The following is a 27,727-nucleotide window of genomic DNA, read 5'->3' as shown; positions in this document are numbered from 1 at the left end:
CAACCACGAAACAATTATTCAAGTTTGTGGGCTTTTTTTTGGTTTGTTTTGTGGACAGTGTAATTTTGTAGGTCATTTTTATTTCTTTGGTACAGTTTTATTAGCACAGAAAGTCTGAGGTAAAAGGCTTGACACAGATAGAAAAAATATATTAAGTCTGAGACTGCCGAGGCCCAAAAATAGCCCCAAATGAAGTATAAAAAAATATAGCTTTATTATTATTTACTGCAGCATTCAAAAGTGTGCTACTTCCGTCAGAGCACAGCAATGTTCCTTGCAGTGTTCCCTGGGAGATCTCTTGTCCAAAAGTCACACAGACCTCGTTATATGTTATGTTATTTTATTTTGATTTAGATTAGATAAAAACTTCCTAGACATCAGCTAGAGCACTCTGCCAGTTACGTAAAACAATAAAACTGAAGTGCAGTGCAATCAGTTTAACATTTCTACCACGCTGCATGCACAGTCCATCAAATACTAGCAGTCCCTTATATTGTTGGCTTCTTCTTCAAAGGTGAGGTGAAGCACACAGCCCTTCCATTGCCTTGAAAACCAGTTGGAAGCAGAGCATGTGTTGGCATTTATCTGCTGGGCAGGAGCTCCCAAGGGACGTCTTGCTGTGTCTGTATGCTCACTGCAGTCAAAGTATCTTCACATGCGCAGTCCTGGTAATAGGGCTTAAATCAAGCAGCACCCTGCCAACCTCAGGTTGCAAAAATTATGATCTAGACCTTCCTAAAATCAATATTTATGACAAAAATTAATTGATTTCTGAGTTTTAAGATTAAACTCAGTTCACTTCTGATTCTACACTTCCATTTCAAATGGGTCTTTTGATTGTCACAGTGCCATTTGCAGCAGGGAGCTGATGTGTTGTAAAAATACCAGATACATCAAGATACCTGAGAACAGTCAGACATATTAATAAAAATTAAAACAGTACGTGTCCAGCTGTATGAACCTTGATCAAGTTATCCCAGAAAATGGCTTGGATTTAGCACTTCGTAACAAAACACAGATAACTTGCACAGTAAACCAGCACATTTCAAGTAGTTACATATTTCAGCTAGATGGTTGTGTAATTCTTGATATGATTTTTGTTCTTCCTTTGACATACTGGCACAAATACATGCTACTGAGAAGACAGTAATGGAGTTTGTTGGGATTTAAAGCTAAGGCTGCATAAACACTGAGCTGATCTCTTCAGTTGCTCTAACTTCCAGTCTAAGGCAGTAGATGATATTTTCTTCCTTCAATCTCTCTCAGGCTATGTTGTATCTTCTAAGGATTGTGTAGAAACAGTTCAACTGTTCTGATGAGTATAGTTTCAACTGGTCTGATGTACAAGATTATCTCTATTTTGTTAATTTTTAATTTTGTCAAAGCAACATGTGTGACCTATAGATTTTTGCCCTTTGAGCAGCTGAAGAGATATCAAGCCTTTTCTACATTTTGAAATTTCAATGAATGTCATCCTGAGATTTACTGCTGTTTCTTTGTATCTTTACAAGTGGTAAATTTGTAAGTAAATTTGAGAAGGTGACAGAACGTGATGAGAAGAATGGGAAGAGATAAGTAACGTTCGTGTCATACTGGATAGTCACTAAGTAGGGAGCTAGGACTGACGATCAAGTTTTTGGCTAGATTTTCATTGTAATTGTATGCCTGATGATAACACAAATAGTTCTTGTGTGTGTGTGTGGAATTGTAGGGGTGCTGTTTTTATCTGAGACAACCTATGCAATTCACTCTTGCTGTCCAGTAACAGGAATGAAATATAAGCACATCCAAATTAGTTTTAGTCTTCCTAGCATGGGTGTTTGTTAGCAGCTGAGAAACAAAGACAGCACAAATCAGCTGTACAACTAAATATTCAGGCTTTTCCAGGTGAACTTGCACTGTCCATGCCAGAGGCCTTGCAGTTACATTGGCAATTCAGTGTCTTCCAAAAAGGATGAAGAGAGTTAAATCAGTATTTCATTGCACTTCTGATTGTAGCATGGCTCTGTCCTTAATGTAGGCATTTCTGTACTGTTGCATCCCTGATTTTTCAGGCCTTTCAAATCTGCCATTTAATTTTTAATACTTGTTTAACGATTCAAGATCCAAAATACCAGCAGCCAAACTTCAGAATCTGTCTCAAAATTTTTTTTCAAGCTCAGACTTCTCCATCATCTTTGCTAATGGTGGAAATGATAAATTAGAGAATTTTTGCAGGAGAAAGTCTGCAAGTGAGTACAAGATACTCTAACCAAATGTTGCATTAAAAACAGGATAGCTATTTTACATAGATGTGTGTACACCTTCATAACACCACAATGGAAATTTGCAATGAGGTTTTCATTTCTGTAGCTGCTTTTTTCATAAACTCGGAATTGTTTGCCATTCATGTAAGTATGAAACAATGGAAAAGAGCAAGCAATGAGCAGGTCTTTATAGCAGGGAGATAGCTTTGAGTCAGAGGATGAGAAATGTACTTGTTAAGAAGAACTGCTAAACAATAGCTGCATGATTTCTGTTTTGTAAACCACTCAGGCTTGTGTTTGTTTGATAAGGCCAGGGGGATTCTGTGCTTTGGAGAAACTATTAAATAGCAAACTTTTTTTAATGCATGCAGGTGGAAGGTTATTTCTGAGAAATACCTTGGCATAAGACATTTACATATCTTCACTGTAAAGGAACGCCATGCTGATTGTGTCACTGTGGATAATTCACTGTCTTGCTTTGTTTCAATTTCATTTTAATTGAACATTTTAAATCAGAGTTTAAATTAAGGCTTTTTTTTTACCACCTTTTAAGAGTTTGTACTGCATATATATATATAATTTTGTTAAACATTATATGAAAGTACATCTCCTTTGACAACATATCAGCTGCATCCATATTTGCTTTCTTAAAATTTGATAGCAATAATTCACTTGGAAGGGTGGCAGAAAGTCTAGTAGTTGTATTTGTAGAGGATCTTGGTTTGAGGTTAATTTATCTTTTTTGTACTTTACACCTAGCTCATTATTAATGCTGTTTTGAACAAAGGTACTTCTTGAAAATTTGAAAGTGAAGTCTTCATATTTCTGGAATATAACTTTTCATTTAAAGGTGTTGAATTGAACAACTTTGCTTTTTTCAAAATTCTCTTGTCTTTCCCAGGCAAAACGCTTTCCAGAATTTGATCCTCATGTGTACTGAATGTTTCTGTCCTTCTGAACTCCCCATTTCTCAGCAAGTGTATAATACTGTGTTGCTGAGCAAAGCCCATCTGCTTCTCACATGTGAATCAGCTGGGGCTACTGTTTGGCCTGAAATGGTAACCAAACTGCTGCAGCTCGACTGTGGAGAAATAGGGAATAGGGAAATTATTTTATCTTGGATACGTTTCTAAAATATATTTAACTATATATTAATTGTCTTTGAATTGAATCCTTCTGTTCTTGACTGTCTTCCCAGACTAGAGACTGGCAGGAAGCCCTATCCAGAACAAAAGAAATACATGCTTATCTTTTAGTTTGATTTTAAAATTAGTAGGACCTGTAGCACACAGACCTTCAGCATCTGCCCAGGTTTACCATGTGCTGAACCATTTCCTTGAAGCTCCAAGCCTGTTCAAAGTGCTGTATTTGAAATACATCCCTGCCTCACAATTATTATATATACAAAAAAAAAAAAAAAGAATGCAGCTTCTGGTATATTCTGACAGAAGTGTTTTGTTCCCTTCTCCCGCAGATGGGAAGCCAGTGTCGCTGTCTCCACTTGAGTCCCAGCCCCACAGTCCTCGTTACACGGCCTCAAGCCAGAGGGACCGCGAGAGCCTGGAGGTCCGCATGCGGGAGGTGGAGGAGGAGAACCGCGCGCTGCGCAAGCAGCTCAGCCTGGCGCAGAGCCGCAGCCCCTCGCACCACCGCGGCAATCACTCTAAGACCTACTCCATGGAGGAAGGCACAGGCGACAGCGAGAGCCTGCGGGCTGGCATTGTGGCGGGGAACAGCTCGGAGTGCGGGCAGCAACCAGCAGTGGAAAAATGCGAGGTACATAAACCGCAGAAATCTGCCAGAAACAAAGCTCGATGGGTTTGATCCTTTACAGACATTGCAGATCACCATCTCCTTCCCCCCTCAAACTTCTAACTCAGAAGTCATCCTCCTAAGGACCAACAGGCATTACTTTTTAGATTAAAAAAAAAAAAAAAAAACAGAAAAAAAAAACTTTTAAGCATGTAATAATTTAAACTTTTTTTTAATTACTTGATCAGATTTTTTTTTTGTCTTTTTCTTTCTTGTGGCCCTGAACCTGATGTAAAAGTCAAAGCTTTATTCCAAGCTGAGTTCAGTGTAGCTGTGCTGTTAAAAGACCTGTAGCAAACAGACCCTGTACATTTCTAAATGAAATGACAGAGGCACCATGTTTTTAAACACCTTATTCACTGTTTTATGCACATCTTCTAGAGTGGCTCAGAGTTTACTGTTAATTATATTGTTGTTTATGGAACCAGTTTATGCTTTTGAGTTGCTTTTCAGTGGTGTATCCAGATGCCACTGTGGAAGCACCTGCTCTGTGGTAGCTGTGCACAAGTGGTAGGTACTGTTAGCAGCAGAGGACCAGAGATCTGATTTTAAGAAGGTGTTTCAGGATTGTTTTCGTTTGACTTTCCCCAGTCAACTGGTGAAAACATCAAAAATAACTTTCTGCATTTACTTTTACAAATAAGGTAATATAGTATCACCTTTTATCTTGCTTTCTACCACTGGGAAGATAAAAACTGAAAGAAAATAAGTGGGAAAGAAAAAGAAGTCCTAATTAGCTCTTCAGGTAAAGTCTATTTAATAGGCAAATATTGCTTAAAAATGAATTCTCGTTTCCAAGTTCTGGACATCTTTGTCTGTTGCTGTAAATAAATAAAAACAATGTTATTTTAAGGAGAGGGAAAAGGAGGAGTCTGTTTTTCATTTTCCCTCCTCCTGATAGTAAGAGTCTAATTTTCCTCCCAAAAGCACTTTAGCATTTCTTTTAATAAGGGAAAGTTCAGGCCATCCATAAACAAACCTTACTTCCTCCTTATTATCATGCCAAGCTGTGATGAGCAGAGACTCAGTTCTGGGTTGTTCAATGTACCAAACTAGTTTGGGATTAAAAAAAAAAAATAGTACAGCTTAACGGAGGAATAGTTTAAGTGGTCTTTCAGATTATAATGTGTTTTGCCAATAAATTTACTTGCTCAGTGGGGTTTAGCATTGTGCTGGAGGCAATAGTTATATAAAATACAAAACCTCCCTTTATTTGCCTTTCCCCTATCTCACAGCACACTATTTTGAGAACAAAATAGCTTTTTTTTTTTTTTTCTTAAAAAAAAAAAAATCACTCAGTAATTCAGTAATAGGAATGGAAGTTAAAATTAAACTTCCTTATTATCAAGTTTGCCAGAGGTTTCATCATTTATCCTATTACTGTAGATTCTGATTCCATTTTTGTGCAAGAGTGGTATCTTGACTCCATTCACCCTGTTTTCAGTGTTTCAGAGGAGTAAACTAAATCTTTTTAAGCTTCTGACCCTGGAATATATTACAGTAAAAGTCAGTGAATTGGGTAGAAAGAGACCAGGAGGAGACTGGGGCTCTGGTGGAGACAAGGAAAGCTAGGGATGGATTGTTTATTTCACTAAGGCAGTTCTTTGAGATTTACTGAAGCTAACATTTCAGAATCTAATTTGAGATGGTCTTTAGTGATGATAAAACATTTGAAAATGCAGTTACAATGAATGAACATTAAATCTGTGATAAAGCTTGATCTGTGCAATTGTGATCTATATCAAACAATTGTGGATTTGTTGTATTCCAGCCAACATTTCCTACTCTCCTACTTTGCAGGAGATGTTACAAAATTCTGATATTATAAAATTGAATAAGCATTATATTGCAGAACAAGATCAGAGTTCCAACCAAATACCTTCTACCTGGAGAGAGCAGATCCCTGTCCCCCAACAATTTTAGCACATGTTGTGGATATATAAATGTAGTCTTTATTCAGTCATAGGCACAAATACCAGCCTTCATAAGAGATAATGCTGATGGAAGCTAACAGAATTACATGACTTTCTTATGATGTCACATCAGTAGTTTTCCAGCTTGTGTTTCCATAAGCTGGGCATTTAATTTGAATTAAGTGTGCATTTATAAATATTTTAGAGAGAGTATATTAGAAAATGGTTAATTAGCAATATAGCATTTAGTAGGTTGGCAGAACACTTACAAACATGTGCAGCATTTTTACAGGAATATTTGTGTTGTTGTTATTCTCAGCAGTATTGCTCAGTAGTGTTGAGTATGCAGTGCTCCAGAGACACAAAGAAAAGACACGCACAAACTTAAGACCTATAAAAACACAGGAAAGGCAGATGTTACATGCCTCAGGGAAGCATTTATAGCATATTTACATGCTTATAACATGCTTTTAATACTGCTTAATCACATTCAAAAATTATTTATGAAGAGCTAAACAACTGTAGTGGAATGCCTGGAAAATTACTGATGTATGAAATGCTTCACCAAAGACTATTTTTAGCTATAGAAACTAATTAGACTTTATTAAAATCAGTATTTCACCATTCCAAAAAGTTGCCTCCAGGAGGAAAAAAGTAACATCTGTTTATCTAGGTACTTTATACTCCACATCAGCATGGGATCTAAGGCCCAGTTCTTCATGTGGTCTAAGATAGTTTCTTCCAAAAAATATCACTCCAGAATGGGCTTATATGAAATACTACTTCCAAAAACAGTTTTTACTTGTCTGTAGCAGCTAAAGCATTAATTTCTAAACCATGTCAGCATGCACCTTGGTTTCATTTTAAACTTCCTTTCCAAAAGAAGCTTAAATTAAATGCCTTTTCAGTACATGGTTTAAGCACTCCTGAAACTGTTTTAAATCAAAAATAGATATCTTTGTGTCTCTGATCCACAACCTATAAGAAGAACAGTGTGGTTAACTTCTTTGGTGTTTTGATTACCTATCCATATCTCCGTGTGTAAGTGGATATAAGAAAAGTGAATTAGAAAAAAATAAAATAAAAACACACACAGAAATAATTCAAGAGTTTGGTAAGTAAGAATTACCATCATTTAAACTTTTGTTCCGGTGAGTTCCATTTTCTAAAAGCAGCTTCAATAAAACACCTGTGTTCAGACTTCTTGTAACATATACTAGTAATGAACATGTCCATCATGCAACTCAAAAAGAGCATTGTAGGAGTGTGGACACTTTCAAGGAGCTCATTTTAGTCTTGCAATGACTTCTGAATATCCAGACTGGAGATGTGTATCTGTAATTATCACCAATCCCAAACAGTGAGGAGCAACTGTAGCACGCAGAGCTTTGGTGTGGATGTTTGGAGGGACATGTTGAACCAAGCAGACAGGCTGCTGCATTGGCTTCACTCCTGAGGTTGTGTGAATCACAGTGGCCCATTTGGGTGAGATCAGATACAGTCCTCTAGCCAGCTGCCGAAGGAAAATGAGGAATTTCAGAGAGCTGGGAAGCTGCTGACCAATTTCATAATCTGGGAGCAGATGCTCACAGTAGTATACTCCGGAGAATGCAAGTTCTTTGAAGTGCTTCCTTCTTCCAGCCACTAGTGCCCTGTCTCCTCAGGATAAGGCTACAGACAGCTGCTCTCCTTCTGAACATGTATTTGGGACAAGCATGAAAAAAAAAAAAAAAGAAATCAGGCCTTTTTCATTAGGAAACAAACACCTACAGACAGTTTGTTTTATTGACCTCATGTTGACTTATCAATTTTCCCATCGATTCTGTTTAACAGTTAAACAAGGGGGTGGAGGGAGTGAGCAACAGCCTTGCAGCATACTGCAGGCAAAAACTCTGAAAAAAAAAAAAAAAAGAAGGGACTGGGTTTCTATTCTCTTTTAGGATTATTTTTCTTCCTGTGGCTGATGGAAGGCAGGAATGGAAGTGATAAATAGTATCAAACACCACAGAGAATCTGAGCAGAAGATGTATGAATTCCTGTGTCTGAACAGAAGGATATTCAGCAGAGCAGCAAGTGCTGTCTTCTCACCGCTCCCTGTTTCAATCGGCATGCAAGACAATGACACCAACTAAACTAAAACACACCAAGGGATGTCTACTCTTAATTTTGAAACAAACTGATTTAGGAAAAGGAGAACAGATGTGGGCGAGTCCCTGACAGAATTAACTCTCTGATTTTGGGAGGAGTTGTAGGGTGAAGGGAGAGGCTGTGAAGAGAGTGTTTTTGGCAAATAGGGGTAGCGCAAAATGATCGTGACAGTGCTATTACATCAAACCCCATCAAATATTTGTGTCTGGCGCAGTGTCTTCAGGTGAAGTGTTTAAAGCAGGCATGAGAGCATTCTCAGTTAATTTGATTTATATTGGCATTGAAGGCAAGGATCCTCGGTCTTCCAAGAGCCTGAGAAAGGCTAGGTGGCAGCCAGAGAGGATTCAGGGCATGCAGTGTTAGCAAATCAGTGCAGCCACAGGAACCCATGCCCATGAGCATCATACAAACCACTGCCATAAAAAGTCATTAATAAAAGCAGCCTCTGTTCTCCCCTGTCGTTATCACAAGAGAGAAACCCTTTTGCAAAGTGCTGAGAACTCTCAACTCCCATTGACATTAACACAAATTTAAACTGCCGAATACCTCACAGCACTGTTGTCAAAATGCACCGCAGTGTATTTTCTTTCTCCTACCTTTGTGGACAGAGGGTTGCCTTAGTCATTCCCGTCCCCTAAAAACCTCAGATCTTCCCAGCTTGTGGGACACAGTGGGCCTGGAGGCACCTGCAATATCTGTGTGGGGGCTACACAATGGCAGGGCGATGTGGCCATTGTATGATTCAAATTGTGCCCTGTACCAGGCAATGCTAATGGCTGGGGATATGGGCTCTTTAGCCATGCCCAACACATGCCACCTCCTGCGTAAATCTGCTTCTGTTACAAGCCAGGCTTTGGGAATGTATGACTATGTGAGAAGGCAAAATTCCTTATTTGTTCTCTGCATAGTGGGCTTTCTGTGGAAAATGAGAGCTGTGCGTGTGACAGACCAGCTAACCAAGCTTCAAATGGAAGCCAAATGAGGCTTCCCTGCAGTTTCACAGCTGTGTCCCTGATCGCAGCTCTATGCGGCTGGCATAGTGAACTCTCCTTTATTTCTATGACCACTAACAAACAGAAAAGTATGGAAGCTGGGTCAAAATCTGCTAAGATTTTCTTTTGTTGCCAGGGAATAGCGATGGCTAATTTTAAAACCACAGAAGAGTAACTTAGCAGCATTTTGCAAGTTATTACTTACTGCCTTAATTGTAATGACTAGTAGCACTTTTTTCAATTTTCCCTTTCCTCTTGAACAGATGCGTAAACCTCTGCCTCAGACTAAAAGGGCGGTAGGGAGAAGGGACAGAGTAAGTGAATATTTACCAAGGTGGTAGCATGGGGAGGGTAGTAGGATTGTACTTAACTTCACATTAATGCTGCCCAGTACAGACCATGCTGCTGGTCATAAGCAGAGAGGTGACCCTGTGCCTTTGCAATTAGTGTCCTATCTCATAACTGGGGCACACCCAGCCCAGGGCAAAAAGGTTGTCTCGCTTGTCCATCAGAGCTTGCTCATCCTCTCTGTAATAGCTATCCTTAGGATGGAAATAATGCGGATTTTCTACAAGTGTATCTGCTAACTATCAGACATATTTTTAAACTTCGGTTCAGAAGGTTAAACAGTGTCTGCATGTTTGCATACTCAGATTTTTGTGTGCTGCTAAATGGATGTGTGTGTGTGTGTGTACACGTGCACACACATATGCTCTTAGCTAATAAACGCAATTCTGTTCAGACATCTGATGTAATTTAGGGACAGTAATGACTTTGGAATGATGATGGTGTTATAACTCAATTAAGATGTTTTTAACAAACTGCCTCAAGTGGGCTGCAAACAGCTGCAAAACACCCACTCAAATCTTTTAACAATCGCCGCACTAAATAATAGCACTGTCATGTATGTGCTCTCCTTAATAAGCGATAGAACACAGGAGCAAGCTTTAATTTCTGTTCTTTTTGTTCTTCTCCCACAGACTATCCACGTCGCCATTGTTTGTGCAGGGTACAATGCCAGTCGGGATGTTGTCACACTCGTCAAGTCTGTCTTATTTCACAGGTAAAGGTAGCTTTCTTTTTTTATATGTTGTATATCTGATTATGGCTAAATAAGCTCTTGTTACATTTTCATACATATTCAATAGAATATTCAATAGAAAATCAGATTCCCTTCCCTGTCTGCCTTTTGTTTGGAAAGAAAAAAAGCATGAAATCTATGACCACCATAAATAGATTCACTCATATAAATATTTCTACAGTAAATTCAAGGGATCAGAAATCCACTTGTTTCCCTTTCTTGTTGCATTGCAGGAATCGATACCATATCTGAACTGTAAAGCATTTGCACACTCCTAAATGCTGGAAAATAATAGTAATAACAGCTTTGTATTCATTTAGCCTACTTCTGGTACCAGTTTATGGCACAGGTGTAGATAATAATTTGAAAGCCATACATATAAATACACACCAGTTTCTTCACTATCCCAGCTTCCTAATTAGACACTTGTTTTTCAATGTAAATCTGTTACTATAGTCTATATTATATCACCAAAGTCAGATTATTTATTGTGGCCTTGGAGGAGCTACTGGCAGCCCCCCAGAAGGCTTTGCAGCTTGTTTTTAGCACATAGAGCACAGTTAGATCCCAAAATGTAGAGGCATCAATGTCCAATGAAGATAAAATAGTCAATTCTCTTAATAAACAGCAGCTCCAGAAAAAGTGAAATGATGTTAAACTCCACGTGGGCATATCTATATATCCCTTGTACACTTTAGTCAGTGTTGCAAAAGATGGATTGAAATGGGGAAGTGAGAGACTAGTCAAACTGTTGAACTCAAACAGGATACATAAATTAATAAAGTGTGTTTAGTATATGGAAAGTTTACTAAGGAGGTAGTTTGTTTCAAACACTGTTTAATATTGAATGATATTTTATACCAGGGAGGAAGAATCTTGTTCATATCATGCTAATATCTTCTTACACCTGTAGTGGAGCATTCCAGTCCCCCACCTTGCTCTTCTGATCCCTGCTGGAACACTCTTAGTAATCACTCCCTTACCATGTGTTTAGTGCACCATTTTAACGTTACCTGTTTCTGGTAACCTTCCACAGAGAATGTAAATGCTTACCTTTTACAGTGTGGAAAAGGACTCATTAAATATCATTTTAAGAACTTGGCTGGAGTGCACGTGGAGACAGGACATTCTCTGAACTAGGTATTAGGAAAAATTTTGTAACTGTGATAGTGGTCAAACATTAGAACAGGCTTCCTAGTGAGGTTGTTGATGCTCCATGCCTGACAGTGTTCAAGAGGCATTTGGATAATATGCTTTAATAATGTGCTTTAACTTTCTGTTACCCTGAAGTGGTCAAGAATTTGGACTAGATGATCTTTGAAGGTCCCTTACAACTGAACTATTCTATTCTCCAAAATACGAGACCAACTTTCACTATTAATACGTAGCCTTTGCAGGTCTTCCCAGAAGTAGTATGTTCTTGTTAGATGACTATAACAAAGGACGAGGAGCATGAAAAACAATACTAAAATAAACATAAAACCAAAACAGCAGTAAAAACCTGTATCATGCTCTTGGCAGAATTTTCCTGAGTGTTAAAACCCTGTTAAATTTTAAAACTTTATCTATTTCCAATCAGACTCCTGAATTATTCAGTGTAAAGTGGCTTTATATTGCAAGAATGTGGGGCATTTCGTCTGTTTTGATTGTTGTTTTTAAGGGGGTTCTTGAAAGTACACATTTTTATGGCGATGGGAGTATTTTCAGTGCTTAGCTTTTTAGCATTTTTCTCTCTTGGTACTTGCCTCCATTTTGAGAAGACTTTAGAATTCTGTATGTTTCCAAAGGTGCTGTAAATAATAGCAATGTCATAGCTCAAAGGTTTAGGCAGTCTGCTTTTGTGTTACTTACAGGAAATTCCTCTGTTTTATCACTCAGCTAAACAACTAAACTTATAAACAATCTGCCGTAAGTGGTATGGGAAATATATTTAAATAAAACAATGAAAACAGAACAAAGAGAGGTAGCATTGGTATTTTTGAGTCTGGTGGAGTCTTCACTTGTCAAGAACACAATTACTGTTTGGCTAGCAGTACTACTCATCTCAAAGGATTTGTCTAGCTCAGCAGAAGAGTTGAAGTTCAGTATAGCTAATGAAACTTCAGTAGAGTTACAACTTTCAAGATAACTTATCTCACTTGTTTGCTCAAAATATACTGAAAGACAAATCTGAGTGCGTTCCTACCCAGAACTAGCTTTTCTCAATGGGTGTTAAATGGTCCACTTGGAAAGAAAGATGTTCTCAGAGAAGAAATACAGCTTCTTTGACAATTCTTCCTTATCTTCTAGAAAATGCAGGCAAATTATTAGACTTCTAAAGCATCTGTTGATGCTGTGGCTACATAGCAGAGGACCATGCCTCAGAAAGTCTCCTTTCTTGTGTCTCTTTCTTTGAAGTGGCAGTGGTGAAGAGGACTGGAGAATAAACAACAAACAACAAACTCGGCTGAAAATTGCTTCTAAGTGTAAATGAATATTCCTTGCATTGGTTGCCATGTGCAAACAGTGTTATCCTGGAGACTGGTATGCACTTGAAAGTTTATTGTGACTAGGGAGTTTTATTTTAGTTGCTAGGATCTGTTTAATTGTAGGAAAGGAAGATGGAGACAGGTCATGATACTGCATTAGGAGGAATGAGTTAGGAGAGTCGGAGGCTTTTAGCTCAGATGGTGGGAACTTCATGACATCAGTAGCAGATTCACCATCTGACTCAAAGGTCATCAGTGAAAAGAGGCATGGAAATGTCTCTTTTTCTAACCCTAAAGTTTGCAGCAGGGAATTTGTCCTACTTGGCATTGTCCAATAAAACAAGGAGAACAGGTATTTGAAAGAACTGTGTTTCCACTGGCACAGAAGTTTGCTTGTGCTATCCTGTAAACTAAAGTTAGGCTACTGGTCCTTTGCCTATAGGATCACCACATTTAATTTTAGATATAGTTTTGCAAGAACAGAACAAAAATGCTTCTAAACATATTGTCGAAGAGATTTTTTTCCCTTGTTCAGAGTTTCTGATTATCAGGGTTTGGCAGAACCTGATGTGGCAGGTGCAGAATTTGCCTGTAAGAAGAGAGATAGGGAGAGTATTGCAGAACTGAAAGATGGTCGTGTAGCAAACACAGCTGTTGTTACGGGCAGGCACAGTGTGGGTTCTCCTTGGACAGCTGAACCACTGCACCTCAGTCCTGCTCTGCAACACCCTGAATTCACTATAGTGATTAAGCAACTGGCCCCTCAAAGCAACCACACTTCATCTCCTTTTCCTGCTGCCCTTCATTTGGTATCTGTTGTAAGGGCACTGATTGCAGTGAATCTGTCGGGGATTCACAGAGATGTCCTGCCTGCTCTTATTGGCATTTCCTTCCAGTTTACTATTTAAAGCATGTTTTAACTGAGTATCTCTGTATTTTAATACAAGAAGGGATGCCTCAATTCCCTGCTTCTGTAGGGAATCCCTACTCCTGTAGTGCAGAAATTCCGAGAAAAGGGAGCCATGTCGGTGTAATCATCCCTCCCCTGCGTACTAACGTATTTGTTGCAGCCCCAGCTTTGAGCTAGAGTGCTAGATAGAGAGACACAAGACAGCAGGGGTGCTGGGTCATTAAGAATAAAAACTACAGGAGTTTCTGTAGACGGACTGTGCTGTCTACTCTCTACCATGAATGTACAGCAAATTCTGCATATTGAACATTTCAGCTCTCCCCAGGTCTTCCTCTGCCAGGTCTAAAAAGGCAAGTTTCTGATTCTAGTCATGCCATATATATCATGAGACATAGGCAAGCTATTTGTTCAAGCCATTTGGGAAACTATATCTGTCTTTGAGTTCCAGAGAGTGGGAAGAGGAGGGGGAAGGGGCAGTATGGTTAATTCCCTATAAGAACACCGTAGTTCAAAAATGCATTTCGCTCCCAGTGGAAAAGGAGCTTGATTCCAGTTTTGTCTTCAGAAAACGTATGTTCAAGCCACAAAATCCCAGCAGCTTTTAACACCCAGTTTGACATAACTGACAGTCTGTTCTCATGGGGGCACTCAGCAGAGCTGCGATAGTGCAGAGTTTGCAGACTCTGATAAATATGCATTGGCACTGCCGCACAGAGGGAGGCATGTAGAATGAGCGCTTAGTCCTAGTCTGCAACTTTCCTGCTTACCTCTCTGGGGCATCTAGTTCCTAATTATGACGGATTTTATAAATCTGCTGCAGGGGTGAAAAATACTCTCTCTCAGCCAGTTTAACACAGCCAAGCTCTTATCAATATTTTCTAAGTGCAACGTAAGTTTAGTTTTTCCGAAGCAAAAGACTAAACACTACTAAAGATGTTGGGTCAGCTGGGCAAAATGTAATGGAAATGCTTTGGGAATGTATTTAGTTTTCAAATGTGATGCCGTGTCCTGTGGCTAATAACTCTCCTTGAAAATTCTGCAGCTGCTGGTACAAGTTACAGTGGTCCTTTTCAATGTTTTACTTCATTTCTGAAAAATGTAAAGCTTAGAGTGTCACAGAAACAGCCCAGAGGTTATAGTTTCACATTGCAAAGATCATTGCTGTCTCTACTTAGGTAATTCTTAACTTCACTAAGAGATGAAATTATTTTAAATGTACTCTTATCTTTTCCAAAGACATGCTAAACACCATGTTTCATTTGGGAACAAAGAAAGGCCAAAATTACACAACATGTTGCTGGCAGCTAGGTCAGCCAGAGGATCTGTAAGAAATTACCTTCTCTTCTGTCTCAGTTAATTCTGCCTTGCCAATGAACTCCCTTGTATATAGACATCTGTGTGTATCAGCAGATTGTTTTTCTCCTCTCCTCTCCTCTCCTCTCCTCTCCTCTCCTCTCCTCTCCTCTCCTCTCCTCTCCTCTCCTCTCCTCTCCTCTCCTCTCCTCTCCTCTCCTCTCCTCTCCTCTCCTCTCCTCTCCTCTCCTCTCCTCTCCTCTCCTCTCCTCTCCTCTCCTCTCCTCTCCTCTCCTCTCCTCTCCTCTCCTCTCCTCTCCTCTCCTCTCCTCTCCTCTCCTCTCCTCTCCTCTCCTCTCCTCTCCTCTCCTCTCCTCTCCTCTCCTCTCCTCTCCTCTCCTCTCCTCTCCTCTCCTCTCCTCTCCTCTCCTCTCCTCTCCTCTCCTCTCCTCTCCTCTCCTCTCCTCTCCTCTCCTCTCCTCTCCTCTCCTTTTCCCTTTTCCCTTTTCCCTTTTCCCTTTTCCCTTTTCCCTTTTCCACTAGCCCCTTCCCCTAGCCCCTTCCCCTTTGTGTTTCCCTTCCCTTAACATTTTCCTCCGTTCTCAAAACTCACACCTCAATGGAGATGTGAGCTCATAGTATAACATCAGGTACTTCTCAAAGTAGCCCTTAAGAAGGCTGCCTACAACTTTGAAGTAAAGCATATGTCTAAGTATTTTTATTATTAGGACTTTAAACTGTGTTATAAATAGCTGCAAGAATAATAATCTGTGTTGTTTTTTGTTTTTTCTTAGAACAAGTAGAGTAAGATAAACCAAAAGAAAATCTAAATTAAATAAAAAAGATGACATGTAATTTCCAAGTAAGAGTCACAAGTCAACACCGGCTGGTAATTAAAGCTTATGTAATCTAATGACTGTATTCCATGGAGACCACTTTGCCTTAATGGAGTTAATCTGAGAATCTAAAACCTTTGTCATCATTTCCCACTTTTCTAACATGTCAGTCTATTTTATGGGAGATTTTTCTGACAAAAACTGTAATGTATACACTGTTTTCTCTGATGCATGTAAATGCATCAAAAATACATGCTTCATTTTATATTTCTAGCTGTCCTAACAATGGAGGAATAATGGAGAAAGCAATGTTTAAAGAAATCTGTCCATGAAATCTCTTATTAATTTCCAAAGTGATTCCTGTAAGTTAACACAAAACAAGACAATCCATAAATGAGGCTGCTCATGCATCTTAAGATCTCTCCAATAGTTTGGGGAGCATTTTAATCAATACTGGATGTGAAAGGGCTTGAAAAATCTTTAATGATTTCCACATTGAAATTCTTCCCATATGGATTGTCATATGGGCATTAGAAAAAAAAAAAAAATCCCAAGCTGCCTTTTATAATTTCTGTTTGAAGTTCTTGTAACCATTTGTTACAGATATAAAAGGTATTACCTTGTTGTGCTTCTCTTAATAAAGTATAGGTTTTGGAAATAAACCCCCTGGGCTACTGGCCTTTTTATATTCTTAGAAAAAAAAAAATCCTCTGTTACAGAAAGAGACCATACAACCAAGCAGCTGCTTTTTGAATTGCTAACAATTGAGCTATGGAATAATACAGAAGGGAAGAGTGAGTCTTGGTTCACTACTCCCTTTTTCAATGATAGGTTTTTGTATTTAATTCTGTGGCACTGGCTATTCTAAAAGAATGGTCCACGATGCTTGAGCAAGCAGATCAAAACTGTGATGAGGAACAAGAAGTTTTAAAATGTAAAAATAAGACATCGTGAGATATATATATATGGAAATGAGTATCGCAGGATAGGTTCCTAAAGGTCCTGATTTTTAAAGTTATTGAATTATTTTCATTTTACTAAATGTTATAGGACCTCAGCAATTCTGAAAATAAAAGCATTCTTTTAAGCTCTTATATTTAGGTCTAACTGCCTGTATTTAAGCATCCATGCTTGAAAATGTTGGGCAGAATCTCTTTTCATTCACTTTTGAAGAAAGCAATTTAGGTAAAGAAATGTGAGATGTTCATATGTAATTTACACTACCAGGTAGTATTCTGGCCTTAAGGTAAGCAGAAATAATTTAATATATGAGGATTTACAGTTCTCTAAGTAGAGCAATTAAAACCTTGGGTTTCCACTTGAAGGGAAATACCCATATTTTTAAAGATCTTTCTTCTGCATTAAGCATTTTCCATGTACCAGAAACAGCGAAAGGTTGTATTTGGTAAAAATTCAGATATTCACACTCTCTGAGATCAAAGAGATTAAGTGATGTCTGGATATTAAGGAGAAACTCCCTGGTCATTTCTGTATCTGTTTCTATAGTGAGGAAACTGGAAAACTGGGAGATCAGAGCTGAAGGGCTGTCTGATCTGAAAGCCAGAATACTGGAAACCTTGAATTCCGAGCATACAAATTCACATGTAAACTGAGAATTTTTCAAAACCTAATAATTTTGTAGCAGAAATGTATCAAAAATGCCACATATTGACCTATAGTATTCAATAGCTGTCACCATTCACAGTATAGTGCTTTATAGCAGTACAAGATAAAACCAGCTTCTACTGTGGGTGACTTTTTTGTTTTCATGACATGCCTGGTGGAGAATGAGTTGTATGGTATATATCATATTTAGCTGTGCTTTGAGTTGGTCAGCAAAGGGAAAGGCAAAGGAAGTTCAGCTCACATTGGGAGTGAGAGAAGAGGACGTTTGTGTTGGTCTGGTCATTACTCTTTCTGAGACTTCATTCCAGGTTCTCTCCAATCCAAGAAAGAAGTCCCAAGTTTCAGGGAAATGGAAGGAAACCATTGGGTCATCCCTTTAACTGCCCTGCCATTGCAGGAAACCACAGCATGAAAGTCCTTTCCATAACTTGATCTACCTTCACGGCAGTTTCTTTAACTACAGCATCATATTTATGCAACTCATCATATGAGTTGCATATCTTTATGCAACTCAGTTTCCTCTAGCAAACCTCAGTGTCTTCATCTGCTCGTTAAACTTATTCAACAGGCATACCACCTTCCCTTGTACCCAATCAATGGACTCTCGAGCTTTTTTTTGAGAGACTTGGTTATCTCCCCCTTCTTTTCCCAATCTTCTTAAACTGTAGCTGCTAAATGCATGTACCTCTCCATATGGCTATCTCTTAACTAGTCATAGGAGCAATACTGTTTAATTTCACTTTTATAAACCTTGTATACCAAAATGTCTCTGTCCTGGAAAAAAGACCTATCCAAAGAAGGAAACAGCTTTCAATAGCACCAAATGGTATAGCAAAACATCTAAGGCTAATGAAATGTAGCTTTCAGCGAAGTCCTTCTTGATTCCCATGATTGTCACTGGTGATTCAATCAAGTTGGCAAATAATTAAGAGGAAAGATAACATCTCATTCTCATATCTCTTGAGAAAAAATTCTCATCTTATAGACTCTCTTCTGTATCTTTTACAATGGATGATGATTGATCTTCAAGCTTCTGCACTTGTTTCATAAACACTTTGAAGCAATCCATTTCTTTTGGGCTTTGCAAATTGCAGACCCCAGAACAGGTAAAAGATGTCATCTGTGTGTATGCTAGTCTGGTTACCTTCAGAAGATCTTGCACATTTCAGCCTGTGCTCTGTTGCCTTCAAGCACCACAAACCTCAAACCACCCTTTTCACATAACTAAAATCTCATCTGGAATAAAATTTTCTGTGGCTGATGCACATACAGTTGTAGATGTCAGCAGGTCACTACTCTGTTTTGGGGATACATTTCTGTAAGTGATAATCCTCTGCTTTGCCTCTGACACACACTTTCCTTCCAGCTGAATCTTTACCATGAGGCTAACGACTTGAAAGAGATTTCTGTGTCAGAGTACAACGACTCCTTTCTTCGTTTTCCCAGTAGGAGCTGAACTAAAGAAAATGTCACCCACTTGTTCCCATTTAAGTTTCATACAGTCTAGGTCATTCAGATAAGTGTAAACTGCTACTGAACATCTGAGCATCTTTGTATCGGACTTTTTCTTTTCAAGTAGTGTGTTTTATCTTCAAATATTTTATACCAATTCCATTTAACTAAATGACGGTTTGAAAGAAGATGTAGCTTTCTTGTTTTTTAACTGATTTTACTCTTCTGGTTCTACTTTGCAATATATAGATAAATGACCCCGGAAAAAAAAAAAAAAAAGAAGCAAGATTACTGAAGAACACCAGCTGGGAAATAGTCCTACCAGATACCAGACTCAGCCCCTGCTAAGCAGACGGACCTGTATAGAATGTGTGTGTTGACAGTGTATGCCTCTTTGCCTTGAAATACTGCATTGCCAATACCTAGATCCACTGATTTTGCACCTTTGTTTCTCTTGACCTTTTCTCTGCTAATGAAATACATTTCCTGATCACTGCTATTTCCTGATTTTTTCTTGGCAAGGTGCCTGGTTACTGCGGAATCTGCATGAGCCAGGATGTGGTCTTCTCTCCTGCTGGGCTGGTGAAGCAGATATAATTGCTGTGATCCCTTTGGCTTGGTAATGGGACCCTCCACAGCTGACAACCTACAACTTTTCCCTTTCCCCTGCTTACTGCAGGGCACACAGGAGATTAAAAGACCTTTGTCCTTTTGGAAAGCATATTGTGGCTTAGTGTTTTGGATATTGTTAAACTCAGATCAGTCATGGGTTTATTCTGCCATCATGATTAACTCATATATAAGGCTTCTTACCAGCCCTTTTTCTGCTTCTCCTATAAGCATATAATTTGATCCACAGTCCCCTTGAAACCAATAGAACAGCTTCACTGAGATTACTGGATATTCGGTTGGATTTTATGTGCACTATTTCTAATGCTGCAAAATCCAGCCATACATTGCTTATTACTACAGTCTCTTTTTTCTGCTGAGAGGTGTTATGATACTATGAACCATTATGTGTATTTTCAGGTTTTCTTGTGGACTTTGTCGAGTGAAAAACGATATTACTCATCAAAGCAGAGGAAAGTAGCATTAAAGAGAAAGGCACATATTCTTCATTAAGGCAGGAAATGGAGAAAGAAATAACCTTCATCTTTTGGATTAAGCCCAAAAGTATAATGGAAATGTGTTGGCCTGAACTAACATAGATTTCTTCACTTCTCATTCACACGGCAGAATGTAGTAGCATCAGTCATACTCCACCTTAACCAGCATCTGAAACGAAATGGTCCTCTTTTTTAGATGAAAAATATCATTTGACAAGTACACCCATTTACCTTTATAAATTTCACAGTAATGAGACTCCAATAGTCTGCCCTTGGGATCAAAGAAAGGTTGAACCAATCCTAAAGACTAAATGGACCATCTGTCATCTTGGTGGCTTTTGCAAACTCTGTCCTTCTCTGCTTACAGTGGAAGTTGCTAAGTTAGCGATAAACATGGACGACTACAAATCATGACTCACTTCCACTAGCAGGGTTTCATACTTCTACGACAGAAGCTCAGTAAAGATCAGATTGTTGCTTACTGTCCCTCAAAGAGAGAAGCAAAGTTAAGGAATTTAAACATGGTATTTGTAATGTCAACATTCAGATTACTGTAGAAAAGTCTGTATACTGTCAGACATTACCAATCTTGTTGATACTGGCTTCACTCATCCTGGCTTTGAAGCTTTTCATGGAATCATGGAATGGTTTATGTTGGAAGGGACCTTTAAATATTATCTAGTCCAACCTCCCTGTAAATCTCTCACTAGTTCAGGTTGCCCAAAGCCCTGTCCAATCTCATCTTGAACACTTCCAGGGATGTGGCATTCACAACTTCCCTGGCAACCCGTTCCAGTGTCTCACCACTATCATGGTGAAGAATTTTTTCCTTATACCTTATCTAAAAGTACCCTCTTTCAGTTAAAAACTATCACCCCTTGTTATATCACTACAAGACCTTGCAAAAGTCTCTCTCCATCTTTCTTATAAGCCCCCTTTAAGTATTGAAAAGCTTCAGTAAGATCTTCCCAGCTCCAGGCTGAACAACCCCTGCTCTCTCAGCCTTTCTTAGTGGGAGTGGTGTTCCGATCATTTTTGTGACCCTCCTTTTGACTTAGGCCTAGTCCTGAAATTACGGAGATGAACCCAAAACTGGTGTCCGAGAGTAATATATTTTCTTTGTTCCTGCTTTTCTTGAACCCTGTCACCCTTTTAGGAACAAGGACGTGGGGAAATTTACAATTTCCGGTCTATTCATTATTCCAATACCTAGAAGGCACTCACTTGAAACATCTGGTTTCATGTGGGACAGCTGTTGATACCCCAAGTTCGCTTTGTAGAAATGATGCATGCAAACTCAATAGTCCTGGAATGTTATTTCATTCAGGTGATTATTTTTTCACCTTCCGCTCCACTCCTATTGCTCTACAGAAAACTATTTTTAATGTAGAGATAAATTACCATGTTGACCTAGAACTGAAAGCAATCGCTTTCACAACCCGTGGCTCAAAGAGGTGTTAACTTGGCTTTCTTTTAAGGGTCTTGTAGTAGTAGGGATCAGATCCTCAGCTGTCATAAATCATTACATTCCACTGAAGTCAAAGGAAGTGTATTTATTTACAACCACCCAAAAACTGATCCAGTATTTCTATTATTGTTCATTCAAATTGTAAGTGCCTCAGCATTTTGGCCACAGAGCAGTACTTCACCAGACATGATGTACGCTTTATCTTGCAACCTTAGACATGCATAAAACTTTGTAAGCTATGATGTTGTCCTTCTACAACAGAAATTAGAAACCTTTGGACCAACATATTTTTCTCCCTTCTCATATCAGGCGAAACCCACTCCACTTTCACCTCATCGCGGATGCAATTGCCAAACAGATCCTCGCAACTCTGTTCCAGACGTGGATGGTCCCTGCTGTGCGCATAGACTTCTATGATGCAGATGAGCTCAAGGTAAAGACAAGCACAAATGTTACTCATGCACTTCTGGTTTCATGTCACCCTTTTCTATTCATCTGTCTGGACTGGGGATTGAAGGAGAATAGCATTCGTCCTGGCTAAAAATAACCCTAACCCACATGATTGTAATCTCAGTTGCACTTAACTGGAAGAGATTGATTTGCTAAAACCAGTGAAGTTTTTCTTCTAATGGTATATATTTTGTAGCAGCTTAGAATTTTACCTGCTCTCAAGAGGATTCTGTTTTTCTGGGTTGCATTGCATCTGACCACATTATGTTTTCCTAAGGATGCTTCTTTATAGAACTAATGGAGGAATCACAAGTATCTTGTTTAATAAGCCCAAGTCTGTTATCAGAAACAATCAATCTCCTTGCATTTCTCAAGCATGGGTGTGTTACAATGTAAGTACATGCACTCTGAAGAGGTATCAATATTAAACTTTGAAATAACTACCCTTTTTTATCTGGATGCCCTTTCAAAAGAAATAACTCTGAAGAAAGCGGTGTTCCGATGGGGGAAAAAATGACTTACTCAAGGCATGAAGTAATTATCTTTTCACAGAGTTGAAAAGTTTAAATTAGATCACAGAGACACAGCACTGAGATTAAGCTACATGTTTTTTAGCTGTGGATGTAGACTGAAGAATTCAGATTTTAACATTTGGAGTGTGTGGCAATCATTTGTATGACTTACCAGACTGTTCTGAACTACGCCCCAAAACAAGTGAAAAAGAAAATTTAGAAAATTGCTATGCTAATTAGGGGGTAAATTCAAAGCACACCAAGTTGTAGAATCTTGAATACAAAATGTTACAGAAAGAGGTGGAAAAGGGAAAAATTATCCTGAAGTAAAATATTTTCCTTCTAGCTATTTTTATTTATTTATTGGTTCTTCCATATGAAGCTATATCAGGTATTAACCTAATTAGCTAGAGATCTCCCTTTTGTTCTTTATAGCTTCATAGTAAGGAGGAGGTTTGTTCTTGTTAGTCTTGAACATATCTATATTACCTGTACTTTTCTGTAAATTGTAGGAAATTACAGTACATAATTAGCCTCTCAGCTGGGCAAAACAAGCCTCTTAATGTTTTCCTTCTGGTCATTTGGGTATGGTCCAATCCAGCTAAGTAAATAATAACCAAGAGAGTTTACATCAGTGATCCCCAACTTACTGACTTATAGGCAACAACATTGTGCAGATAAGATGCTGTAGAGTAAAGCCTTGTTTTGTGCCTTCCTCTTCACTTTAATTTTCGTGTGGCTGGCAACCTAAGGCAACACTGGACTGTCTTGCATATAATCCATAGGCTTTAGGTTTGGAAACCACTTTCTTACTGGATATGAGTAATGACACATAAATACAACCTTACTGGTCAACCATTCTTGCTCAGAGCATACCAAGCAATTTCCCTGAATTCAGTACTTAAAAAACACTCTATAAAATAGTACACAGCATAGATGAAAGTGATGGACAGCAGGATTTTTTTTAAAAAAAGGATTTTTAAAAACCCAGGAGTAATACTGGCTCAAATCCAGATCATGCGGCAAGTTTTAGCAAAAACTGTTTAAGGAGCTGTTTAAAGGCAGCTGTGGGAGCTCATCTCTTTTGTTTCCTACATAACCTCTAGAGAGGATTTAATGATTGTTTTGGGTTCATGTTTTTGACATGCACTCTTGGGAGCTACATTATGCAGTCCAGTGTTAGGAAAATGTAGAGCTTATTCTGGAATGTTTTACTTTTCTACCTTTCTCTGAAATGATCTATGAATCCACTGTTGCAGTATATACCAAGTCTCAGTTTGAAAGGCCCTCCATAGTGCTTTTTTAAACCTGTAATCAATACTAATTGCTGATGTTTAAGAGGTTTATACTGAACAATAGCTTGAGAAGTTTCTGCTTAGCTTTCATACACCACTGTTTCATTGTTTTGGAGTACATTTTCAAAGCTACAGAAAACATTTCATTTCATGTTTGTTTGTTTTTCTTCCCTTGGGTCAAGTATGAGCTTCCAGCCCCTTGCTTCCTAATGCAGCAGGAGCGGGGCATGTTAGCTTAAGCCCTTAAGTTCTAGGAAAAGTCCTGCTTCTGCTCAGCCAGTGGAAGGGAGCACATAATGTTAGATCCCCCATAAATAGTATGAATGCTTGTTTGCTTTCAAGTAGCTATTTTGAATTCAGGCAACACAATCCACTAGAGTATTAATTTTTTAAAAGGCAAAATTTGGAGACAGAAATATTTGGAAATGTTTCTTAACATCTGCAGCTCTTAAAGGCACACTGTTTAGTTTAGAGTAAGAACAACCAGTATCCTGAAGGAAGGTAGAGGAAATAAGGCTCTGTAGTAGTTGATATTTCCTCTCAGGTTCTAGAGGAGGGCTGGATGCCTCATAGCAAGAAACAGAAGACAAGGTACCACTGAGTATCCCAGATGTTCTAGTGCTGGCAAACAAACATAGCACTTCGTATGCTGCTGTGAATTAACCATGTCAGATACTCCTTTTAAAATTTAGAGAAGACTTATTTTTCCTTTTTGCAAGATGACACAGCTGTTCGTATTTATCCTGCAGAACACAAAGCCTATGTTCATTCTCTCCGTGGAGGTAGGTGCTGCCAAACTAACACCAGCCTGCTTAAAAGGGGCATAAATCACAGGAGAACATACCCACAGCGATGTCTTTGAGGCACGTTATAGGGGATGCAGCAGAAGAGGAGGAGACCTGGCTGTGGAGCTGAACCAAGGCAACAGCATTTCCAGGAGAAAGGTCAGACACAGTTGAGATGGGAGCTAGGCAGATATATTTATTCCAAACTGTCATTTTTATGATTGTAACTGCAAGTTCTAGTAGGACGCTTGTAACCTCCTCCAAAATATTTTGGTGAGTCTTCTCATTGCCTTACCAGTAACCACAAGGGAGACCTGTGTTTAAAAGCTCTTCCTCACCTCAGAAGCTGTTTATATTGTGGACTGTACTGGCATTGCAACTGTCTCCCATTAACTAAACATGCTACCTGCAGTTAGTAATTAGCAGTAAGCATCCCTGAAGAGTGGAGAGCTGGTAATGGCAACAGTAATAGAGACATTTCATAGCTGCTGCAGAGTTTGTGATTTTTCTACTTGGTATGGCCCACATGTGTAACACTTCCACATCCATATAGCCACATATGGCTCTGATTTCAAACTGGAAAGTGACTTGGCATTGTAGATTCACTTTATGTGCTCACATCAGCCCTGTCATTCAGCTTTGGTCCTAATGCAGTAGATGTAGCTGTTATAGCACTGCCTCTCACCAAATAACTAGAAATGGAAAATTATCTTCTCTGAACATTAAATAAAAGAAAACTATATACCTGTGAAACGTTGATCTAAAAGACCCATTACAGCTGTGGCTTGCAAATATTATGCTGCAGGTTATTGTATTTTTTCAGTTCAGTCTGACATGAAGAAAGTCCAGAGCTAACCACTAAAGATGTGCACACACTAGCACATAGCACTAGCACTTCATTATTTGATGTGGAATCTCATGCCGGTTCGTTCACATGGAAGTACAGGCATTAAACCCAATGTGATCAGTACTGGCCCAGAGCAGAAGGAGCAGCTGATAAAGCAGTACTGAGTATGTGATGTGTGGAATATAGATGAGGCAGGTTTGTTTTTCCAGATGTTGCCTGACAGACTGCTGACAACATCAGGTGAACTGAGGGAAGCAGAAGGTAGAAGAAGCAGTTGTCTGCTCTGCTGTGTGTGAATGTTGATTGCCCAGATAAATGTAGTCTCATCATCACTGGTAAAGCAGAAAAGACACGTCCTTTAAATAGTTGGGCCCACAAAAGTGCTGCAGTTGATCTGTGAACTGGAAGGTAGGGGTGTTGATTAGGTTTTTGCAACAGATGAATGTTTGATCTGAAAGTGAAATGTGAAAAGCTTTTCAGTTTTCTGCACATACGGACAATACTCCAATATTTATTGTTCCCAGAAACAGTAGACTATGAATCTCAGTACAGATGCTGCCTTAGGTGATTTCATACCTGAAATGTTGGAGTAGTCCATAAATTCAATCACAGTAAGATGCATGATCCAGAGAGGAAATTCAAGCTGGAATAATGTGTGGAATAAGTATTACCTAACTTAAGGCATTTACTTAAGCATGAAATGAGTTGTGTCTTAGTAGTTCCATTTTCTTGCCATCTGAACTGTGAAGGTCAGATGTTGACATCGTTTGGTCAGACAGAGAGGCAAAGACTATCAGATTTAAGTATGAAAAATAATTATTTAATCGTTAAAGTAGTGTCGCTGGGTCTCAAGGCTGTCTGTGTGCATACCCAGTCCACTTAAGTTGTTTATTCCTCTGGTGGTCCAGGAACTCTTGGGTATCACCTGCACAGATGAGATAATGGGCTGGTTTGAGATAGCAGACCAAAATGAAACTAGTCAATTGACTGAACTGCTGGCCATCTGCAAAAGTATTTGACAGATTGTAACCGTAGCTCTCCCAGTGGGAATTTCTGACAGTTCTTGAGATTCCCCAGGCAGTTCCTGCTGTGCCTACACCAATTTGTGTGCTTAAATGTGTTGATTAACATCCTGGTTGGAGAATCTGGTGGTCTCAGAGATTCTCAGGCAGTTCCTGTTGGAAAATTCATGAATTGTACAAGAGTAAAAAGCTTGTAATTATTCAATCAAAACAGTTCCTACATGTATAAAAATGATCATGTAGGACAGCGATCTTTTGTACATACTTTAGATAGTTAGGAAATGTTTTGTATGTAGGTTAAGGTGAACTACAGTGATGGGTCAGGCATGTGCAGGAGTGGTCATGTAGGACCGCAGTACAGCTGGATTATAAAAATTGGACAGAACAGTGTTTGTTAGGGAGTCTCACCCAATCCAACTAAGATACACCTGCAATGCCCCTTACAGTGGAGCTCCAGACACTGTCCAAATAGCAGCCAGGTGTCCTGTTGAGAAACTGGATTGTCCATGAAAGAGTTACCCTAAGCCAATATCCCAACAACAAGTTAGCTTTTTTTTAACATATGCTCTGTTCATAGCGTCTGTGCAACAAATGACACCAAAAGCAAATCAAATACCGTGACATTTTTTGTTACCAGGAAAGCTTTTCCAATGAATGATAGCACTGGTGGGGCTGCACATATCATACATTGCCATAGATCAATTTTGGAAATGTGTTCAAGAAAGCACTTCCTACAGAACTTCAGATACCACCTGCTGAACATAGGCGCTAAGGACTTGACTGACAATTGGGAGGATGTGAGATATCTGATGAACAGGTTATTAGTTTAGTGTCAGTCACATCAACTACAGATGCAACAGCAATGATAACAGCGTTGAGAAAGCCTTGAATAACAAAACTGGCCAGCAGTCTCCTGTGTCCCACCATTTTCCTTGTCAGGCAGTTGCACTGCATGTTGCAGAAGCAGTCATCCATAACAATTTATTTTCACAGCACTAGTGACTGGCTACTAGCTATCACTGACTAGAGTAGTTAGACTATATTTTCATTACACAGCATGCAGATTTTGTATGGTTCAAGGGCACTGCATGATTGTTAATCTGTTAAGTAGTTCATTATATGCCCCAGGGGCAGACAAAGTTACAAAGCAGACGTACATTACTTTTCTTCCTTTATTTTCCACTTCACATGCAAGATCTAATTGTTATTAATGCACTACAGGATGTGAAACACAGCGCCTATTTACATTTACATTCATATATGCAGTGGCAGGTATTCAATTAAAGCATTTCTACACCACTGTAGTTTTGGTCAAATGTTGTCATGTTATGGCAGGCTTGCATTTCACCTGTGTTACACCCTTCTGTAAGCTGGTCTACTCTACACGTCTGAGAAATAGAAAGCATAGACTGCTGCTGCTTCCTGCCCTTTCCCTGTCTCTTTTAAGGGATGTTCAACCTGGTTT

At 39.0% G+C, this 27,727-nt stretch overlaps 1 protein-coding gene across 2 annotated transcripts in view; it reads left to right on the top strand.

Moving 5' to 3' along the window:
- Window positions 1-27,727, top strand: part of LARGE1 (LARGE xylosyl- and glucuronyltransferase 1) — a 282,272-nt gene that overhangs the window by 130,725 nt on the left and 123,820 nt on the right. For both annotated transcript variants that reach the window (XM_068664913.1, XM_068664920.1), the window contains 3 exons: window positions 3,721-4,022; window positions 10,092-10,174; window positions 21,661-21,784. In XM_068664913.1, coding sequence (XP_068521014.1) covers window positions 3,721-4,022; window positions 10,092-10,174; window positions 21,661-21,784 — 509 coding nt within the window. The remainder of the gene's footprint in view (window positions 1-3,720; window positions 4,023-10,091; window positions 10,175-21,660; window positions 21,785-27,727) is intronic.

The sequence above is a fragment of the Anas acuta genome, chromosome 1, assembly GCF_963932015.1.
Source record: "Anas acuta chromosome 1, bAnaAcu1.1, whole genome shotgun sequence".
In the NCBI taxonomy this organism is placed as follows: Eukaryota; Metazoa; Chordata; class Aves; order Anseriformes; family Anatidae; genus Anas; species Anas acuta.
This window is presented reverse-complemented; position numbering and strand designations above follow the sequence as displayed.